General features: G+C 56.5%; 1 protein-coding gene across 2 annotated transcripts in view; it reads left to right on the plus strand.

Annotated features, from left to right (window-relative positions):
- Positions 1 to 21,536, plus strand: part of CCDC88C (coiled-coil domain containing 88C) — a 124,455-nt gene that overhangs the window by 72,302 nt on the left and 30,617 nt on the right. For both annotated transcript variants that reach the window (XM_026515445.4, XM_044389966.3), the window contains exons 11-19: positions 4,324 to 4,470; positions 5,045 to 5,189; positions 8,534 to 8,718; positions 12,479 to 12,616; positions 13,639 to 14,709; positions 16,702 to 16,829; positions 17,904 to 18,045; positions 18,865 to 19,053; positions 20,673 to 20,834. In XM_026515445.4, the coding sequence (XP_026371230.2) occupies positions 4,324 to 4,470; positions 5,045 to 5,189; positions 8,534 to 8,718; positions 12,479 to 12,616; positions 13,639 to 14,709; positions 16,702 to 16,829; positions 17,904 to 18,045; positions 18,865 to 19,053; positions 20,673 to 20,834 (2,307 nt within the window). The remainder of the gene's footprint in view (positions 1 to 4,323; positions 4,471 to 5,044; positions 5,190 to 8,533; positions 8,719 to 12,478; positions 12,617 to 13,638; positions 14,710 to 16,701; positions 16,830 to 17,903; positions 18,046 to 18,864; positions 19,054 to 20,672; positions 20,835 to 21,536) is intronic.

Below are 21,536 nucleotides of genomic sequence, written 5' to 3' on the forward strand. Positions count from 1 at the left end.
ACTGCCACTCCCCTTGCTGGGTGTTGGGTGAGGCTTGCCCCCATCTATAAAAGGGGGTGCCTGGCTTCTTGGATAACATACGAGCATATTTTCAGCTTATCCTGGTGAGACTTGGGAACCGATCTTGCAGCGAGGGGCGGGGTGGGTGGTTGGCAAGGCAGTTAGGAGCTACGTTCATGAGCAGTCCGGCCCACCCCAGCCCTGCCCCAGGTGTTCCCCATCTTCCAGAGCCCATTTCCCCACCTGCCAGCATGTCCCTGCTGCTGCCCGCAGGCAGGATGAAGAGTGAGTGAGGGCCTTTGCCCCTTCTCTGTTGTTGCTCATTGACCCCAGGGCCTGCACACAGGATGCCCTCCATAAGCATCTGAACTGGCTGTCCAGCCTCCATCTGTCCTCATTCACATCCCTCTGTCCTGCCACCACAGTGACCCTTCTAAGAGTTCTTTGGGCACCTACGCCTTTCTCTTGGGATAAAATCCACACTCTGCCCCTTGTCTGGCACTCACCCACTTCTGGTCCCCCATGGGACTCTGTTCCGGCCATACTGAGTCCCCTTCAGGTCCCCCAGTGCCCCTCTGAGGCCTCCTGGGCCCAGCCTACCTCCCCAGGGCCAGATGAGGAGAGGGTAGGCCAAGCTCTCTGGGCCGCATTCCGGGGCCTCCCGCTTCACGTTTCCCGTAGGCCCCCTGCACACCCCCAGCAGAATTCACCATGTGCTGCTGTGATGATGTGCATTCCTGTGTCCCACCCACACCAGAAGCTCCTGGAAGCCCGGGTCTGTGCCTCACTGACCTTGAGCTTGAGTCCTCGAGCATGCTGTGTAGCTTGGGGATGGCCAAACTCCAGTCCATCCAAGGGTGAAGTCTGGCCCCCCATCCATTCTTGTAAGTATAAAGTTTTATTGGAACATCGCCAAATCCATCCATTCACGTGTTTTCTGTGGCTGCTTTTGGTACACCCGCAGAGTTGAGGAGCTGTGACAGGCACCGATGATCTGGAAAGCCAAAAATGTGGAGCTGTGGTCTGGCCCGGGTAGGTGCACAGCAGGGTTTTCGATGAGCAGTAAGAACCGCATTTAGGGAGATTTTTCCGCCCGCCAGGAGAGGCTAAGCTCCAGCCACATCATCACACGTAAACCTCATGGGGGCCCACAAGGTTTAGCGGCCACTGCGGGTTCCTCTCATTTTTTTCAGATGAGAAAGCTGAGGATTCATTCACACCTCGTGTAGCTGGCCCTGTCAGTAAGGAGGCGGACCTGGCGCTGGAACGTGTCCGTCTGCCTGCAGGGCCTCAGCCTTGATGAGGAAGGAAATAAGGGAGGGGGGTTCGCAGAGACAAAGGGGGCGCAGGGGAGAGGTGAAATGGGGGGACTTGAGGAGGGGGGTGATGATGGAAGGGTGGGGGGGGGCCCGCCACCAGCAGCCCATGTGAGAATTCGGACATCATGCGGTAAGTGGGGAAATGTTCAGACTCAGGGAACGGAATGAGAACCTTGGAGCCTTGATCTTCTGTTCCCACCTGTGACTTTGTGTTTCTCTGTGTATTTGAATGGGCTGGATTTCGGTCGCTCTAGATGCCTGAGAGAGGCTCTGGGTGCTGCGGTTTGAGCGCAGCGGGGAGGAATGGGTTGTGTTTGATTCTGCCTCCCCCCAACTCCCAGCCTACCCCGCCCCCACTGCCTCTGGTGTTTGGTGCTTCTTGGGGGTCAGGGAGGCCCCGTGGCAGCAAGTCTTCGCCGGTTGTTGGTGGATGGATGCTTGGAGGTCTTACAGCGGTGCGAGGAGATGGTGACAGCCAGTCTGCTCACTGGGCCTCGGGCGCCACGCACGGAATACTTCACGTGCATTATTGCCTCTGATCCCGTATCAGCCCTGTCGGGGTGCCCATCGTAGAAAGGGAGGCATCCCTGATGGAGGGACATGCACTTGCTTCACGTCTCATGGCTAGCAGCGCCTTGGCAGGCCTGGGAACCAGAGCCCGTCAGCCCGTATCCCCTGTCACTGCTCCCGGTTACCAGGCCAGATTAGCGGTGGCAGCTCTCAAGCCCCTTGGGGACCAGCCGTCAGGCCTGGCCTGTGACGGCCTAAATGTGGCCCCTCAGCTGTTTGCAGGGCTGGGTCAGGCCTTTAAATAGCCTCCCGGTTCAGTCGAGGTCAGGTCTGCAGGGGGGCGGGCTGGCTTCGGGCAGCTGCCCAGGGGTGAGGAATAAGGATTCTCAGCCCTCCACACGGAGCCCTTGCCTCGCTGTAGGAGCTCGGGCACAACTTCATGCAGATCTGATTTCTCACTTCTGAGGTCGTGGGGTGTACGAGGCAAGCTGAGGTATTTCTGTTGCCTTATATACGGTGGAGGTTGAGGTGGAGGCCAAAGGATGGAGAATTTGAGTAGTTAGAAATCATCGTGTTCCATGCTGTATTTCTGTCCTGCACACGCTTATCCATCCCTGCCTGTTGGAAGTCACTGAGTCCTTAAGCGCCCATGTCATATGTCCTCTGACTGCCCCCGCATGGCATGATTTGGCCAACAGGTGTTTTGGACACATCTCTGAGGCCCACAAGAGCAGAGGTGGGACAGCCCTACCCTGAGGAGTTTACGGTCTGGGGAAGGAGGGAAGGCCGCATTGCCTCATGATGTGTCCAGGGCACTCTGGGAGCCCAGGTACCTGGCTCAGCAGGCAGGACAGAGTGAATTTGCAAGCATTTCTCAGAGGGGGCAACTCAGGCTGGGTTTTGCAGGCTGGTTAGAGGTTGGTTATGAGGCTGAAGGGACAGCCTGTGCTGTGGGAACTGAGGGCCCGGCAGTGAGGTGATATGGGGAGTGCTGGCGGGTGGGCCTGCTGGAACTCAGGGTGTGAACAGTGGGGGCAGTGGCTGGGCCTTCTTCCTGCTTGAAACCCCCTATGTGCTTTGGCTCACCTCATTGTTGCTGGTCTGGGCCTCTTTCCCCATGAGCCCCTTGAGGATGGATTGCAGGCAGCTGAGGGCAGTGGAATGAACACAAGTCTGGAGCTCTCGGGCCAGAATTCAAGTTCCAGCTTCGCCCCTTGCCAGCTTCGTGACTTTGGGCTCATTCCTTTATGTACCCAAGTAAGCCTGTTCATCTGTAGGAAGACACTGTCCCTGCCTCCGTCTTGGGGCTGTTGGGCCAAGTGAGGGAGGTGGGGGCAGGGAGCGCCCAGCGCAGGGCCAGCCACACAGTGGACAGGGTCTCCCAGCAGAAAGAGGGCACTTCAGTAATCCTGAGCTTAAACCCTTCACAGCTGCCAGCCTTTGATCAGAGCCGTGACCACTGATCAGAAGGCACGTGGTTTCCCCTCTACCAGGAATCTTTAATGCAGGGAAAATGAACACGGAGTGGATAAGCAGAGCTACCCAGTTGTTAGGGGGACAAGCCTTTGAAAACTCTGCCACCGAGAAAAGCAGACACATCCCCACATGTGCGCGTGCGTGTTTGCACGCCGTGAAGGCATTTGGGGGAAATTCAGTCCCCCCACCATACTGAGTGGTGCTGGAGGGGCTCCGGGGAGAGGAGGAACCAAGAAGCCCCATAACTGGGGTGGAGGGGAGGAGAAATGGGGTGAATGAGCTGAACTCCACCTGGTGAGAGTCCAGCGGCTTCTCGTGCATGAAGGGGCTCTGCGAGGAGACAGCCCTCATGTTCCACACCCGGCACGTGCCTGACACACGGGGCACGCGGTACTTCTTTGTGGGGTTCCCATTTGTTTGTGTCTGAAGTCTCAGAGACTCCCCATTTCCAGGAGGCTGCTAAGAACCGTTTTTTGTCCAAGAGTATGTATGTAGACTGTTCCCATAGGAGCTGGGTATGGAACAAAAGCTGATCTCAACAGCTCCTTTCTCCCAGGACCCTGATCACGAAGTCTGTGTTGCTGAGGACGGGACTCAGCCCTCGAGCCTGGGACCGTTTCTCAGCCCCACCTCTTACTGCTTAAGGAAGTGGGGCTCGGCCAGGTCCCGTGTCGGTCGGCAGCGTCCACTTGTCCGTCCGCCCAGATGAGGTTACAAATGCCAGACGCCTTGCTACCACTGGCGGCATGAAGTAGACACTGAGGAAGCGTCCACGGAAGGAGACACTGAATTCAGACATCTTCCCGAGGCGTGGACTTTCTCTTTCAGTAGAGAACGCCTGTTTGGCCTGGGGGAGTGGGAAAGGTGAAGGCGCTGAGAGGTGGAGCCCTACCACCTCCCCGACCCCCCACCGCAGTGGCCTCACCCCTGCAGCGTAGCGTGTGTTTTGGGCCTCGAGCCCTTGTCGTGAACCGGGTGCCTTCGCCTGACAGTTCTCGTGTGTGTCTTTGCGGAGCAGGAGCTGAGAGAAGACAACATCATTTTAATCGAGACCAAGGCCATGCTGGAGGAGCAGCTGAGCGCGGCCCGGGCCCGGGGCGATAAAGTTCACGAGCTGGAGAAAGAGAACCTGCAGCTGAAGTCCAAGCTCCACGACCTGGAACTGGTACTGGCGGCTCCCGTCACCCCATCCCACACGCATCGGGGCCGTTCCAGGTTTACGCTGTGCCCTGCTCCGGGCTCTCACCCCTGGGCTCACGCTGCCGCCGCCTTGGTGGCCTCGGGGCCGTGGAGGGGGCAGCACTTGACGCCCGCAAGAGGGGCCTTGGCTGCTCCTGCTTTTCTGTAAGGATGGATGTACGGGTGTGTCTGTTGCAAGAAGGGTTCTCTGCTGGCTTCACGGTGTGGGTCGAGCTCTGATTCGTGAGCCCCTTCAAGGCGTGTTGGGCCTGCGCGAGGGCCACAAAGCCACCCATCCTCACGGGACTTGCTTTAAAGCCCTGCGTGGTATGTCACTTTGTGCAGACCAGTTAGGGACCTTGGGGCTCTGTTCAGCACCTAGGTCACCGGGGCAGGGTGTCTTAGTGGCTGGAACTCTCACAGCTGGCCCTGGGTTGGAGACGGTTCCCTCCAGCCGTGGTTTTTTTGGCAGCGAGCAAGTGCTGGAGTCCCTTCATCCTGGGGGCATGAGGGCAGGTGTCTCAGGGCTGGGGCCTCACTCCTTCCTCTTCCTGCGCCAGGACCGGGACACGGACAAGAAGCGAATCGAGGAGCTGCTGGAGGAAAACATGGTGCTCGAGATAGCCCAGAAGCAGAGCATGAACGAGTCGGTCCACCTCGGCTGGGAGCTGGAGCAGCTGTCCAAGAACGCAGACCTTTCCGACGGTGGGTAGCGCCCCATGTCTCGCGCCAGCCTGGCCGCAGCGTCGTCCTCAGCCAGGGAGCTGAACACTTGACTCAGAAATCTTCATGTCAGTCTCTCCCCTCGCCCCACGTAAATAGGATTTCCTTCAAGTGCCATTTGGAATGGTTTCATTGCAGTTCTCCCCAAGGAGAACATGAGGGGTCTGGCAGCCTCGGTGTCAGGACATGAAATGCAAATTAAGTGTTGCCCGCTCTCTCATTTCCCATATGGACAGTCCTAGGAGCTCCCAGATTACAGCATGCTGGCCCCCAGAGGACTTCTTAGGCCTGTCTGTGGATGGTTGAAAGCTCCGGATGGCAGGTGACATCCCCAGCGGTCATTAATCTGCTCTATAGCTGGGCCCCGGGCATTATTTCCTCTGTTCGTTTGCATAATTGGGCAAGATGGATGCAGTCTGTTTTCTGTCTCTCTGGAGGGGGATTGCTAAGTGGCTGCTCCTCACAGGACCCGGCCTCTTCCTCTCCCCACTGTGCTTGCGTGGCCGCCACTGCCCAGCACCCCAGACGAGGTGTCGGCCCGGGGCAGGTGGGTGGGGCAGCAGTCAGCCCTGCAGCAGGAAAAGCTCCAGCACTAGGCAAACAATGAGCCAGTTCCTTTGTTCAAAAATAGTACTCGTGCACCTGATAGTGCGAGTTAATGTTTACTTAGGACTTTCTAGAGCGTTGGTAGGGCATTCGGCTAGTTTGGGAGTGGCTTTTTCAGTTCTAGGAAACATCCATGCCTAAGCGTAATGGGAACGTTGCTGAGAACAGCTGGGTGTTTTTTGTCTTCGAGCTCCAAACCTGAAATCTGTTAATCTGTGGGAGAAGTTAGTTCTGTCCGTGCTTTGGTGCCTGGTGCCGTGGGGTGGGGTGGGGGGGTGTCACAGGGATTCCCTGCTCTGGGAGTTGAGGTCCACTGGGGAGGACCGCTGCCCCCTGGAGGAGCAGAGAAGTGGTGCAGGCTGCCTAGGACAGTCTCAGACCACACGCGAGTGTTTCCGTGAGAGACTAGGGAGGCCGATGGGGTCCAAGCCTCACCGATTCAGACTAAGTATGTTTGTGAGCCCTTTCAGGTCACTGATGACGATTTATTCTTGGTGTTCCCGACTCCTCGTGCTCAGCTGGTAGCTAACGGGCGCTGGTTTGAATGGCGGCATAATGGGAGCAAAGCCTGAATGTACTTGTGCCTGTGTGCTGTGGCGGCTTCTCGAGTCAGAACTAGTTGGCCAGATGACCTCCCTGCTAGATGATCTGCAAAATGGGGGTAACGAAGCCGCCACACAGGATTGCCCTATCCAGTGACAGGAGGTGTGAAGGGTTACACTGTGCCTGGCCCATGGGCACTCCATAAGGGGCACCTTTCCTCTCATTGCCTTGCTCAAAATCTGTCCCCCACACACATATGCACACACACGCACACATGCACACACACGCTCATACATGCACCCCTGTCCCACGACCTCCGATTGCTGGAGGGGCTAACGAGTGTGGCCCTCGGTGAAGAGCCCTTGGTTTTGTTTGTGATAAACTGTTGTGTCCTCATCCTGGTCTCTGAGGGTCTGCCTTTCACTGAAGAGGAAATGAGGCTTGTACTCAATTCTATTGTTTAATGTGTGGAACCATCACGTTGATGCCGAGAGTACAGAGCTTCATTCAGCTTGGGATGATGACAGAGTCTGGAGGCGGCCGGCGGGGATGGTTGCAGGGCAGTGAGAATGTATCCAATGCCACCGAGCTGTACGCGGAGGTAAATTTTGTGTTCCGTGTATTTCTCCAGAATTTAAAAATGTTATTTTCCCCACGGATGCTGCAGATACGGTCTGAGGTTCTGAGTCACCGGGCTCTTAGGTCAGGCTCGATGCGTTTGTAGCGTGGTCGAGGCAGAGCCCTCCACGCGCTTGTGTACCCCGAGAGCACGTGTGCTCACGTGTGCGTCGGCGCGGGGACGGTCGTCCACCGGCACTGCTGCGTGCCTGTCGCTGCTTGGGGTCTTCAGGACACTGGCTGGTCGGGTCTGTCCTGCTGTCCTCAGTGGATGAGGGGAACTTGAAGAGGGATGCAGATGCCTTCTAGTTCTTATGATCAGGCAGAGGATCCGAACGCGCACGTTTCGTTTGCGGCTTGATGTGCCTGCTGTGAAAGCCAACCCCTCTATGTACCTCCAGCCCCTGGTGTGATGAATAAGAAGCAGGTGGGGGAGGCTGTGTTAGCGACAAGGTGTGGTAAGGCTCCCAGAGCTGAGCAGGTGGCAGTACTGACGGGACAGATGAGGATGGGACAACCCTGATCTCGTCTTTCCTTTTTTTCTTTTTTAAGATTTTATTAGAGAGAGAGAGAGAGAGAGCGAGCACACAGCAGGGAGAGTGGCAGGCAGCGGGAGAAGCAGGCTCCCCACTGAGCAAGGAACCCGATGTGGGACTTGATCTTAGGACCTGAGATTATGACCTGAGCTGAAGTCAGATGCTTAACTGACTGAGCCACTGAGGCACCACTGCTCCCCCTCCCCCCAGTCCCTTCTTTGAAGGGCTTTCACATACATTCCTTTTTACTTTCCAAAAAAGCCCCCCCCCCCCGAGTTACCTAATGTCATTCAGCTGTTTTGTGGCAGGAGGGGGGCCAAGAATTCCAGTTCATGACTCTTGGGTCTGTGCCCCCTTCTTCACTTGTATTTGAGCTGTGTCGAAGCAGTAGAGAGAATCTGCCTTTTTTTGTCTTTAACTCACATTTTCATCTCACTTAGAATTTTAAACCAGTTTACATATACCATCTCATTTTTTCCCCATACGGTTGTGGAATTACAAAATTTCTGTCCACAGGATGGCCGGTACTGGGCATACGTACCCATACAGCCACCTACCACTCGTGGCAGACATAACTAGTTGATTACCGGGCCTCTCCTGCTGACCCTTCCAGAGCTGGCACAGAAATGTCACCGATTTGCCATCTCTGTTTGTCTCTGCAGTCCTTGAGCTGCCCAGGCAGGTTAGCAGCCTGGTAAAAAAGGTTCCCAGCAGCCAGTCTGTAACTTTTGCATTGCCTTCTTCACCGTGACCTGCTCTCTTTTTAAGCGCTGGCTTGCTCCCCTAACAGACCCCAGCTAAGCCAGGAGAAGGACTGTCACTGTGCGAGGGACTCTCAGGTGCCGACCACACGCATCACATGAATGGGGGGGTGAGGCACCCAGCCAGCCCCTGGGAGCCCCTCCTGGGCCCCTCACATGTAGGGTATGGGAGCTGATGGCCTCATTTCAGGGCCAGGAGGTAGAGAGCAGGCAGGAGCAGAGGCTCCTGGAACCTGGCCTCTGACCCAGCTTTGTGCTTCAGCCTCCAGGAAGTCGTTCGTGTTCGAGCTGAACGAGTGTGCCTCCAGCCGCATCCTGAAGCTAGAGAAGGAGAACCAGGGCCTCCAGAGCACCATCCAGGGGCTGCGGGATGCATCCCTGGCATTGGAGGAGAGCAGCCTGAAGTGCGGGGAGCTGGAGAAGGAGAACCACCAGCTCAGCAAGAAGGTAATAACCCCAGCCAGGGGTGGGGGACCTTCTTCCCCAGCCCTCGTCTGTAATACGCAGCCCGGCAGAGCGTTCAGGTGTCAGCGAGCATGCACAGCCTGGACGACACGCAGAATCCAGTGCAGCCACAGTTAATTGTAACAGAGGGACGGGAGGGCCGTTGACGGGAGTTCAGAGGCAGCGTGGCTCATCCCTGCACCGCTGCTTTGAGGGTGTGACCCACGTGTGACTTGACCTCTGTGTGCCTTGTCTTCATCTGTGACATGGGGTTCATGGGGGTTGTTACTGTAGGTAAAGGGTCCGGCACAGAGTGAGTGCATTATTAGAAAGCATAGGACGGGGCATGGGGGCGAGGAAGCAACGATGTGAGTCATGCGTATGTGTGCGTGTGTAGACGACACTGGTGGACAGTTTTAGGGCATTGCTGGTGGTAAAACTAGGTCAGAGCTCACTTCTTTCTCTTGGTTTATGGGATGAGGAAGAAGAAATGGCTATTTGCCTTTCAGAACAACTGCCGGGTCTTGAATTTAGCACAGTAGAACCCAGGCCTCTGGGAGGACAGAGAGGCTTGCAAATGGTTTTTGTTCGGTGGTGACGAGGACCCCCATCCATGCAGGGGATGCGGTCTCAGGTGCACAAGGGGGCCGTTGAGAGCTAGGGATTGCCACCACGTGGTGGTCCCAGGGCTTTGGGGCCCCTCACCCACACCGGACGGCACAGTTGTACTGTGGGCTCTGAACACACCAGCTGCCAGATGCCACCTGAGGGAGAGGGCGAGAGCGCTCTTGCTTGCCGACCACCGTGCAGGACTGATGTTCCAGGTGTCGGGGTGTCCGTCCCATCCCACCCACAGGTCCCACCGGCGTCATGTGCTGAGGCTGCACTGGCAGGGGGAGGAGCGTGGCTGCACTCCCTCTCTGGGTGAGGCTCGGCACAGCCCCTCCTGTGAAACGGTCCCTCCGGTCCCCTCCTGGGACCTCCTATACTCCGTCATTCACCCTCCTCGTCCCTTTGAAGCATTGTGTGCTCTGCAGTGTGGTAGGTGCCAGATACTTTGTCGTCTCCCGGATGACAATGGAAAGCACCCCCTCTCGAGCCCTGGCTCCTAATGCAAGCAGCAAGTGGAAGGCACCTAGACGGTTTGGGGTTTTAGATTCACAGGGGCCTAGCACAGGAAATCTCTTTATAAATGGCAGTCTGACCTCAGTCAAGATTAAAAAAAAAAAAAATGACCTTTAGAGAGATGAGAACCTTTGACTCCGCAGGGCCTCACGGTCTGCCATAGAAAGCTGCAGCGTAATCTCGCTGGCCCAGCTCCCAGCCGGCCTCAGAGGTGACCACTCACACTTTCCCCTGCCCTCGGGGTCCACCCTGGCCCCTCCTCTGCAGACACGACTGGCAGTGGGTGCTGCCTGCCCAACATGACTCCTGAGCCCCCGTCCCTCGGTCCCCCCTCCTGCTTCCTCTCTGCGTCAGCTCCCCAGGGGAACACCAGCCCTCCCCTGCCACAGCCCGTGGGAGGCATGTCTTGGCACAGCATTCCTTGTCAAAGGGAGGTGCCGCTGTTCCCAGACTGCAGCCATCCTGTGTCCGGAGCCGGGAGCCCTGGGAAGAAGGTCCTTCTGCCTGTCGGAGCGCCTCTCCTCCCTGTCCTGCTCTGCCTGCCCAGGGCCTGGCTGGGTCTGTCCTACCTGGCACGGCTGGATATGCTTTCTCCCCCACAGCCGGGCACACAGCGCTGGAGGGATGAGCCCCTTAGCTCACCCTGATTTTCCTTGCCCCAGCCTTAGTCACCTCGCTCTGTTCCCCTCCTCTCTGCGGGGTGTGTCTCAGCCACCAGCTGGCATGTCTTGGTCGATAGGTGAACCACCAACCCGGCAGAGCCCCACAGGGGACACAGCCCTGACACTGACTTTCCTGGAGATAGTCCAGACAGCGTCGCCACTCTGGGAGGTGTCTGCTAGGGACAAGGGCCAGCCGGAACACAGTGACCTGGAGGCCCAGACCTCCTGATGCCAGCCTGGCTCTCCCCGCCCTCCCGAGTGTAGCCCAGGCTGTAAGCTTGCTTAGGTTTGCAGTGTCTGTGGGAAACATCATTCCCCAAAGGTAGTATCCTCCCTCTAACTCACAGAACTTCCGTGGACCTTAGAGAAACTGCCTCCCTCTCGTGACTGTAACTGTGTTGATATCATGAGAATTCACGCCTTGAGCCTAGAGGTAAAGAATCCTTACTTTCAGAGGAAGAGAGCAACCCTTTGGGGGTGCATGCAGCCCTAGGGCTGAGAGGAAGGTCCTTAGCACCCACGTGCTCTGGGAGCCCACAGCCTGAACCAGGTGCTTGAGGAAGGACGGAAAGCCCTCTGAGGGCTAGCAGGCTGGCGGCCAGCTCACATCTTAGCTCTGTGAGCTCCCCCAGGGTCCCTGCAGTCGCTCAGGGATGGATAAGGATCAGGGCTCCAATTCCATGGCAGAAAGAACCAGAAAGGGAGAAAGAGGACAGTGAGCATCCAGCAGTGATAGGTGGGATGTAGGGAAATCCTGTCTTCAGACTAGAAGCCTCTCTCTGGGAAAGAAGGGACGGCGGGGGTAAAGGATTAACAGTGAGGTCAGGGGGTGAGCTAGGAAGGCAGGGAGCGCATACCACAGGTCCCCCGACTGTGCACGAGAGCAGGGCTGGGGTCGCCCACTGTCCTAGCTCTGCTTTGTCCTCACCGTAAGGCCTTGGGCGAATCACTTAGCTCCTCTGGGCCAGAGTCGCCCTCCGCGATGATCGGTAATAACCTGTCAGCGAGGGTCAGCTGACACTGGCGTACCTGACGCCCGCCAGGTGTGTGCTGAGCACTTCGTGCTGACCGACGCTCGTGAGCGTGGACACCGCTGGGCCCATGTCAGTAAGAGAAACTTCCTCATGGTCCTGTCGCTAGTAGCAAGGGACCAGCCTCTGAACCCTTGTCCCTCTGACACCAGTCACTGCCCTTTTCCAACTCCTGTCTGCAGCAATAAGGAGTTTGGTGTTGGCAGGAAGGGACAGCAGCCACCTTGAAGCCCTCGTGCTGCAAACAGCAACGTGGGCATTGCCTCAGCCCCGGCCACGCTCTCTGGGCGTCAGGCACAAGCAAGTGTGAGAAGCCCTGAGCTGGGTATTTCTTGTTTCGGAAGCCTGGGCGCTGGTGGGGCCCAGCAGGAGAGCTTGGTGCCCAGGAGGGGATTGGGTGGTCAACCAGGCACGATGGAACGTGGTCTGGCCTGGGGCAGGCAATGGGCATGTGGGGAGGGGGGCGGACGGGTAGACAGGATAGGATTTGGTGACGAACTTACTTGGAGGTGCAAGAGGAAGGACAGGTGCATCAGAAGACAGCTCCGAGCAGCTGAGCGAGCAGGCGCGTTACCAACCGAGGTGGCCGTCGTGGAGGAGAGGGAAGGGAGGTGGGAGGTCCCTGCAGGGCATCCAGCCAGTGGTCCGACCCTCGCACGGGTGGACAAGGCCTGAGATGGAAGGGACAGACTGGGAGAAGGTTGAGAACATGGCAGTGAGGATGAGGAGGGCTTGGTGCCCAGGACCTTCCCGTCCCCCCTGAGCCAGAAGTGCAAGGTGTGGGCTAAGGACTGAGGTCGCTATGGAACACCTTCTGGATGTCTTTTCCTCGAGAAGAGACCTAGTAAAGTATTCTGTGAACCTGACAGGTTTCTGGTTTGTGTTAAAACATAGTTCACCTCGGGAGGCTGACCTTTGCACGGGCCGGGTCTTTGGGCTTCACAGATTGAGAAGTTACAGACCCAGCTGGAGAGAGAGAAGCAGAGCAACCAGGATTTGGAGACCCTCAGCGAGGAGCTGATCAAAGAGAAGGAGCAGCTGCAGAGTGACATGGAGAGCCTGAAGGCTGACAGAGCCCGGCAGGTAGGTGCCTCTAGAACGAATGTTCCCGCCTGCAAGAGGGAGCGTCCAGGATTATGGCCATTTCCTGGTAGTGGATGAGTAACGCAGGGGTTACCACGTGCTCAGCTTAGCTGCACCTCAAACCAGCAGTTCTCAACCGACAGTGGAGGAATGGGGGGTCGGATTTTGCCTCCCAGGGGACATCGGCAAGCCTGGTTTTATTGTTGTGATTTGGAGGGGAGGAGGAGAGAGAAGGTGCTCATGGCATGTGGGTGGAGTTCAGATGTCCTGCAATGCACAGGACAGCCCTGCAGGACAAGGAACTGGTGCAGCTGCAAAGGTCCACGGTGTCCTAGCAGAGAGCCCTGGCAAGCCTCCAGGCTTTATTTGGCTCACACCACAAGAAGTCCTGGGGTGGGCAGCCCAGTGTTGGTGCAGTGGCTCAGGGATGCCAGCCAGAAGCCAGGCCTCTCTCTTCCCGCTCTGCCACCCCCAAGCTATGGGCAGGAAGGACGTCATGATGCCCAGGGAAAGCGTTCTGCAGGGTGCCAGGCACATTAGAGTCACAGAGCTGACACTTTACTCTGAGCCCTGAAGGATGAGGAGGAAGGAGCCAGGGGTGCTAAAGGTTGGTGGGGGCGGTGGGGGTTGCAGAGGGAGGATGGTGAGTGTTCAGAGAGAAGATCACCTGCAGTGTTTGCTGAGGGAGAGTGGTGTCAGGGGAGGCCACAGGTGGGCGGGCTCAAGTCGTGGGGGTCTTGCCAGCCAGGGTGAAAAGGACCAGGGAAAATCTCTTTCATTCTTTCAGATCAGGAAGAGAGCCGTGGCTTTTGTTTCTGAATCCCTCCGGCTGCTGTGGGTGTTTTGGCTTCAACTAAGTCATGAGTGTCCATTACCTTGTATCCATACCTGGCCCCTGGGAAGCAGTGGGACGGCTCTGGGTGCTCTCTCAGGGGCCTGCACTTTAGTCTCCCAGTTTGGACCCAGATCACGGAACGACATCCATGCAGCAGCCCTGTCATGCCCGTTCTGTTTCTCTGCAGATCAAGGATCTCGAGCAAGAGAAGGATCATCTCAACCAGGCGATGTGGTCACTGCGGGAGAGGTCGCAGGTCAGCAGCGAGGCCCGCGCGAAGGACATCGAAAAGGAGAACAAAGCCCTCCACCAGACGGTGACGGAGACTAGCAGCAGACTCAGCAAGTTGGAGTTTGAGAAGCAGCAGCTGCACAAGGACTTCGAGCAGGTGAAGGAGAAGGTGGAGCGGGTGCAAGAGCTGGAGAAGGAGCTGCACCGGCTGGAGAAGGAGAACGAGAAGCTGGCCAAGAAGGTGGCCTCCCTGAAGACCGCCACCGAGAAGGTCGATGCCCTGGAGCGCGAGAGTCGGGGCCTGGCGCTAGAGAACCGGAAGCTGAGGAAGTCGCTGGACACCCTGCAGAACGTGTCGGTGCAGCTCGAGGGTCTGGAGCGGGACAACAAGCAGCTGGACGAGGAGAACCTGGAGCTGCGCCGGATGGTGGAGGCCATGCGCTTCACCGGCGCCAAGATGGCGCAGATCGAGCGGGAGAATCAGGAGCTCGAGCGGGAAAAGGAGGAGCTGAGGAAAAACGTGGAGCTGCTGAAGGCCCTGAGCAAGAAGTCCGAGCGCCTGGAGCTCAGCTACCAGGGCGTGAACGCTGAGAACCTGCGGCTGCAGCAGACGCTGGAGAGCAGCAGCCAGAAGGCCCAGGCCCTGGAGCAAGAGCTCAGGGAGCTGGAGGCCGAAAACCAGGTCCTGCAGCGCGACCTGGAGGCCCTCCGGCTGTCCAACAAGCAGCTGGAGCGGTCGGAGAAGGACAGGAAGGCCCTGGAGCAGGAGGTGGCCCAGCTGGAGAAGGACAAGAAGCTGCTGGAGAAGGAGGCCAAGCGGCTGTGGCAGCAGGTGGAGCTCAAGGACGCCGTCTTAGACGACAGCACCGCCAAGCTGTCCGCCGCCGAGAGGGAGAGCCGCGCCCTGGACAAGGAGCTGGCCCGCTGCAGGGACGCGGCCAGCAAGCTGAAGGAGCTGGAGAGGGACAACAGGGACCTCACCAAGCAAGTCACCATGCATACGCGGACGCTGACCACCCTGCGAGAGGTGAGCCGCTGCGGGCGGGCCCCCCGCCAGCCCAGGTTGGGGGGGGGCGGGGCGGTTAATGCCTCTGCCCCAAGTGGCACGGGCGTACTGTGTGGTGGGACTGTGCGTGTCCTCCCTGATTCTACATGGGATGGTGTCTGCAGGTCTGAAGAGCAAAGGGCACATCGCCTGTTAGGGTCTCCCTGCCCAGACATCCCCACCACTCACAATCTGGCTCCTTTCATCCCGTCGCTTCCCGTGTGTACTTGTGTCTGTGCGCACTTGACGTCCTACTTCCCTGCATCCTAACCTCTTCTGCTTTTTGCTTACTGTACCTTTCCCCGTCACAGTGAGCGGGCTTTAAGCCGTGGAGTTCCAGTAGCTGCACGGTATTAATCCAGTAGATCCTGCAGCTTTATTGCGCTTTGTTTTTGGACTTCGAGGTGGTTTTCCAATTTTTTTCACTATTTTAAATAACACACCAGACGTCCTTGCGTATACAGCTCTTTTGTCTCGGGCTGTATTCCTAGAAGTGAAACTACAGGATCGAAGGGTATGAACATTTTAAAGTTTTGTGCTAAGGATACGTCCCACTTTTCCCCAGTGTTCATCCCATGGGTCATCCGGGCATTCCTTCAGTATGTTGGGGGGAATAAACTGCTTTCGAAACTAACGTGAACCTCTGAATGGCCCCTCACAGAAGTCGGGTCTCGCGCATGCAGGAGCCCAGTGTGGCTGTTCACGGGCACCTGGCTTCTGCCACCCCGGGGCTCGGCCGTCCCGTGGTGGAGCCCCCTTCTGGCTCCTCCGCCTGCGGCAGGGGGATGAGGGAGAGCGCGAGTGAGAGGGACCACACCGCTCTGTGCAGAACTCTCTAGCTGCAGGTGAGGTGGGGAAATGCGTGTTAGCTGCGTGCCAGGGAAGGAAAGGAAAAAGATTAGGTGACCCCACAGCCATCTCCGTGTTCAAAAAGGAGTACAGACGATCGTGCAGGCAGCTCCGTATGCTGTGGGGGGAGACACAAAACACGAGTACGACCCTAGTCCCTGGCTCTGTAAGCGTCACATCGGTCATGCTGCAGTGACGGACAAACCACCCCAGAATCACAGCCGCTCCTCACACCCACGGCTGCCTTCTCACCCACGACAGTCCAGGTGACTCCCCGGGACCCTGCCGTCTGCGCTGTGACTCTGCAGTCCAGGCTGCCTGCACGAATGGCTGCACCACCCCAGCACGGGGCTTGGGCAGTCGCCGTGGCAGGAGAGAGGCAGCCAGAAGGTCACATGTGCGCTCTTCTGTGCTGCAGCCAGGAGTGACCCCGGGCACGTCCGCCCACGGCTCACTGGCCAGAACCACCCGCCAAATGCAGGGTGGCTGGGAAATCTGGGGGGAGCCGATGGAGTGTCTGGCGAGCCCCACTCTGTCACACTGCCATCGCAGGCCTGAGGATTTGGTGGGGGGTCAGCTTGCATGCCGATCGCTGTGGCACTGGGCAGAGAGCAGCACCTGAGAGCTCCCGGGATGCGTGGGAGGAAGGTGGGCCTCCAGGAAGTGACCCACCTAGAGGAGAGCACCCGCTTTTGCAAAGCAAACCAAAACTAGGGCTTCAAGTAAAATCTTTCCCCTCCTCGTACTTCTTGCAGAGAATTTGGAACAGAAAAAGTATTTCATTACATTATTCCACGGGAAAGGCAGTCATGCTAGAATTCAGACCTCCTACTCAAAGGTCAACATACATGGTGTTGCAGACGCATGTTCTGGATGCGTTGCCATGTAGTCTGGTCATCTTCAGTGCCGGGAGACTGGGAACGTGTGTCTATCCCCTGCCCTTTGAGAGACATCCCTGGGGTTCACCTGTCCCCGTTGAACTGTCTGCTCAGCCGTCAGGACACCTGAGTCAGCTATGACTTGGGAAAACAGCTGCTCAGCCTTGAGAAGGGCCTGTGCCAGACCCTCCCCGCTGGGCTCGCATCCCACACACGTCCTCTCCCCGTCCTCTCCCTGTCCTGGCAGGACCTGGTGCTGGAGAAGCTGAAGAGCCAGCAGCTGACCAGCGAGCTGGACAAACTGAGCCAGGGGCTGGAGAAGGTCGGCCTCCACAAGGAGCTGCTGCTGCAGGACGAGAGCAGCCATGGTGACACGTGAGGACCTCCCTGCTGTGGTCTGTGGGCTCTCACAGCTCATACCCGTGGCCACGTGCTGCATGCCCGGTTCGCTCTGTAGAGCTCGGGGCTTGTTGTCACGTGGTCTCTGGAAGGGGCCAATATCTTTTATGGGACAGGGCTTCTTCCTGGAGAATCCCAGGGAGGAATGAAAGGAGACTCTCTTGTCCAGTGGAAAGGCTTCTTAATTTTTTTTAAGTAGATTTTTTAGAAAAGTTTTAAGTTCAAAGCAAAACTAAGGGGAAGGTTCAGAGAGTTACTAAATGCCCTCCGCCCCCCCACCACAGCGTAGCTTCCTCCTTATCAGTATCCCCCCCAGAGTGGTGCACGTGTTACACTCGATGTGCCCCCACTGACCCATCATCACCCAGCGCCCACAGTTGGCAGTAGAGTCACTCCCGATGCTGCACACCCATGGGTGTTGGCACGTGTGCGATGACCTGTGTCTACTTACGGCATCGTACAGACTAGTTTCCCTGCCCTACACGTCCTCTGTGCTGCACCTGCCTATTCGTTCCTCTTTCCCCGGGCCCAGCCCTGGAATTTTCAAAAATTTATTGTGCTCTCTGCCCACAATTCTTTGCCAAAATGATCTCATTTTTCAAGGAAATCCAATATCATGGACTTCTGCTAGACTTGTAACTGACAAGATCCGCGTAACGGATAACGTGACACCCTGTTGGGGTGGCGAAAGGGCCACATGGACTTAGCACTTACCTAGTGGGCACTGTGATCTTGGGCAAATTGCTTAACCTTTCTGAGACTCCATTTCCCCATCTGTAAAATGGCCATAATAATCCCTTCCTAAGACTATGTCTATAAAACGGCAGCAGTGGTGCTTCATTTGAAGCTGTCATAGGTGTGTCTCTGCGGGGAGCCCTGGGGAGGGCTCTGGGTGATGGATTGTGACTTGTACGGTTCTTCTGGGCCAAATGCTGCAGAATTAACAAAGGAAACCCGCTCAGTGGGGGAGACAGGTGTTGGCAGCTGGGAGATTGGGAGCTTGTGGGCAGAAGAGACAGATTAATACCATTGAATACTTGTATTTTTCAGAAAATTCAGTATTTTGGAGGGCAGAAATGAGTCAGCATTAAAAACAACATTAGCCATGAAAGAAGAAAAGATTGCGTTTTTAGAAGCACAGATGGAAGAGAAAACCAGCCTGAACCACCAGTTACAGAATGAACTCCAGGTGGTAAGATGTGACCCCTTTCGGGGCCAACTGTGAGTCCCAGCCGTGAGGTCCCTACCTCACCTTCTCCAGCCCCTCACCTGGGTAGCAGAGGGGCGGCTGGATGCCTGTTTCCCGGAGCAGGTGTGCTGACCCACAGGGTTCTGAGGGGGGCTACCATCAGAATCCTACGCACTGGGGCTGGATGGAACCAGAGTGAATCAGAGGCCTGGGGGCAGAGGAGGCCACGTCCAGAACAGCATTGATTCTGTTAGGTAGGATCTGGGACATTGAGGACAACCCACGTGAGCTTGTGAGCATCGAGACCAGGCAGAGGCCTAGAGTCTCGTGGGCACCCTCAGATGGGACAGGTGTGAGTGCATAGGGACTCGATCAGGATGTCCACATTCGTGCTTTCTAGCTCTCTTTTTTGAAGCCTTGGTGCATTTCTGGGCTGTGTGATTGAATAAGGAATCTAGAGCAAAGCAGTTCTCGAGCTGGAAGGGCCTTTATAATATCCTCGGGGTCCGTATTCCCCAGGCTCACCTCCGTTTTATGGAGTGGGCGGCTGAGGCCCAGTGAAATGAGAAGACTTGCCAGGGTCGTGTGGCTAAAGTTGGGACTGAGGCAAATTTCTAGAAGGCGGGGGGAGGCACAGGATGGGTTCTGTGCATTCCTCACAGAGCAAACGCTGGGTGCGGGGCTTGTCACTAGTGCCAGGTGAGGGGTTGGGGATGCTGAGGAATCGGGTTTGCTGTGGGGCCGTCCTCTAGCCGTGAACACGGAGCTCTGAGCCGGCCTCTTCCTGCCCCAAGTCTGCTCTCCTATTCCCACACCCCACAGCTGAAGGCAGAGTGTGAGATCCTCAGGCAGAACCAGGAGGAAGGGAAGCACTTACAGAACTCTTTCAAACACCCTGTGGAGACTTTGGTCACCGGTCACCAGGGGAAGGAGCCCTGGGGGTCCAGCCACAAGGAGGCCACCATGGAGCTGCTCCGAGTGAAGGACCGGGCCATCGAGCTGGAGCGGAATGTGAGTGGGCTGCCATCGCTCAGAGAAAGAGAGAGCGAGACAGTGTGCCCTATTGATTGTCCCACTGATAGGCCACCATTCTGGCCGCCATTCCTGTAAAGGACCCAGAATGTCCGAATCTGTCGAGATTTATCCAGGTCTAGTCGAATACTTCTCTCTCTCTCTTTTTTTTTTTTTTTTTTTAAGATTCTGTTTATTTGGCAGAACATGCACGCACAAGCAGGGCGAGTGGCAGGCAGAGGGAGAAGCAGACTCCCTGCTGGGCAAGGAGCCCAATGCGGGGCTCGATCCCAGGACCCCAGGATCATGAGCTGAGCTGAAGGCAAACGCTTAAGCGACTGAGCCACCCAGGCGCCCTTTCTCTAGTTGAATACTTATTAAGTTGTTCTGGCAAGTCCTACGAACTCCTTTTCATGTGAGGTCTCTTTGCCCTTTGCGGTGGAAAGGGGTGGATTCACATTTTCCCACGGCGAATCAGTCTGCCTGCCCATCATACTTGGCCTGTAGCTTGTGCGCCAGCCCTCTGTCTCCACGGTGCTTTCCCAGGGGCTGACACGCCGTGGCCCGCCACCTGTTTTTGTCAAGTAGGTTTTATTGGACCAGAGACACACCCTTTGTTTACATACTGGATGGGGTTGTCCTCCCACCATAGTGGTGGCGGAGGTAAGTGGTTGGAATGGTGACCACATGCCTGGCAAACCCCAAAATTTGATCTGTCCCTTTACAGAAGTTTTCCGGTGTGTGTCTAGTCCCCTGACGTTATTTCTCTCTGCCAACAACCTTGAGAAGCAGCTAGTGATGATTTTCACCATTTGACAGATGAGAAAGTGGAGATAGAGTTTAAGAGACTCGACCCTATGGGATGCCTGGGTGGCTCAGATGGTTAAGCATCTGCCTTTGGCTCAGGCCATGATCTCAGGGTCCTGGGATCAAGCCCCACGCCGGGTTTCCAGCTCCGTGAAGAGTCTGCTTCTGCCTCTCCCCCAGCTTTTGTGCACTCGCTCTCAAATGAATAAATAAAAAAATCTTAAAAAGAAAAAAAAAAAAAAAGACTCAACCCTACATTCTGTGCTAGTGAGGTCACAGCACCAGGCTACAGCCCACGTGTCCCAGCCCCTGGCCCCGTTGGTGGCATATTTTACAGTCTTTATCCATCTCATGGAACGTGAACCGCCTTATTCTACGTGCTGTCACTCCTGAGCAGGGTGACGTGTGGTCACAGGCTTTGACTCCCTGTCCAGTGGGAGAAGCTCACAGAAGTACACGCTCCGGGTGTTCAACAGAAAGCATTAAAGAGAGAAGAGATGATGCCTTGGCTTTAACCCCAGCTCACCCTGGCCTTGCACTCAGATGCTCAGGTTGGAAGCAGCGTCCTCATTACATGCATGCATTTCTGTCTGGAAAGCACGTACCAAAAGAAGTAGTTCTTTCCCCTGCCCCTGCAGTTCTGTTGATTGTCTTTTCCAAGAGGGAAACATGTTACTTCTCTTAACCGGTGGACTCTGGCCTTAGTCCCCAAAGCGTCAGCTCTCGACAGTTCCTTATATCCCCCGTGCCTGGGGCTGGTGGGCATCGACCGAGCTGGTGTCTGACGGGCCTCCTGCTTCCGTTTGCCCTAGAACGCGGCTCTGCAGGCTGAGAAGCAGCTGCTCAAGGAACAGCTACAGCACTTGGAGACCCAGAACGTGACCTTCAGCGCCCAGATCCTGACGCTGCAGAAGCAGAGCGCTTTCCTGCAGGAGCACAACACCACGCTCCAGACCCAGACGGCCAAGCTGCAGGTGAGCGCTGTGCAGCGGCCCCGGGCATCCCTGCATCTCCCGGAGCCCGGCCCCGGCATGCTGGCTCCTTGGGAAACGAGGCCAGGCGAGGGAGGGTGTGCAGGGTTTTGTGTTTCCTAGGCTCGTGGTAAACAGTGGTGCCTAGCCTCAGGATCTCTGAAGGTAGTACAGGTCTGTAGCCATTTCCACGACTGAGCGTGCAACGGCACGGCTGGGGATTCGGTTTCTCTGCTCGGCCTTGTAGGGTTGCCTTTTCCCAAAGTCTGCTCCTTGAGATTTTACTAGGAATGATTTGGAAAGCGATCCTCGGCTCGGCTACGTTGAGCTCAACAGAGTTAACCAGGTTCGTTCACTATAAAACCTGCCAGAGCCTCTTCGAAGCTGATGGGAATTTTGAATCTCCGTGAAGGACGGAGGGGACGAAGCGGCTGCCAGCCTGTTGAGAGCTTCTGGCAAAACTCACGTCCCCTGCCACCTACTGGAGGATGCTGGTTTTATTTACAGTTAACAGATTGTGGGGAAATGAATTAATCCTTCATTAATGCCGTTTGTGAGAAGGGGGTTTGAAAATGTGCAATGTGGGTCAGGACGATAAACAGTAATCTATTCGGCAAAGGGGCTGGGGCTTGTTTTATTAAAATAACAAAATAGGATACTGGTTCGTGGTGGTGGTAGTTCTGTCTTTGTCTGGTTTTGAAATTG

Source organism: Ursus arctos, unplaced genomic scaffold, assembly GCF_023065955.2.
Source record: "Ursus arctos isolate Adak ecotype North America unplaced genomic scaffold, UrsArc2.0 scaffold_25, whole genome shotgun sequence".
NCBI lineage: Eukaryota > Metazoa > Chordata > Mammalia > Carnivora > Ursidae > Ursus > Ursus arctos.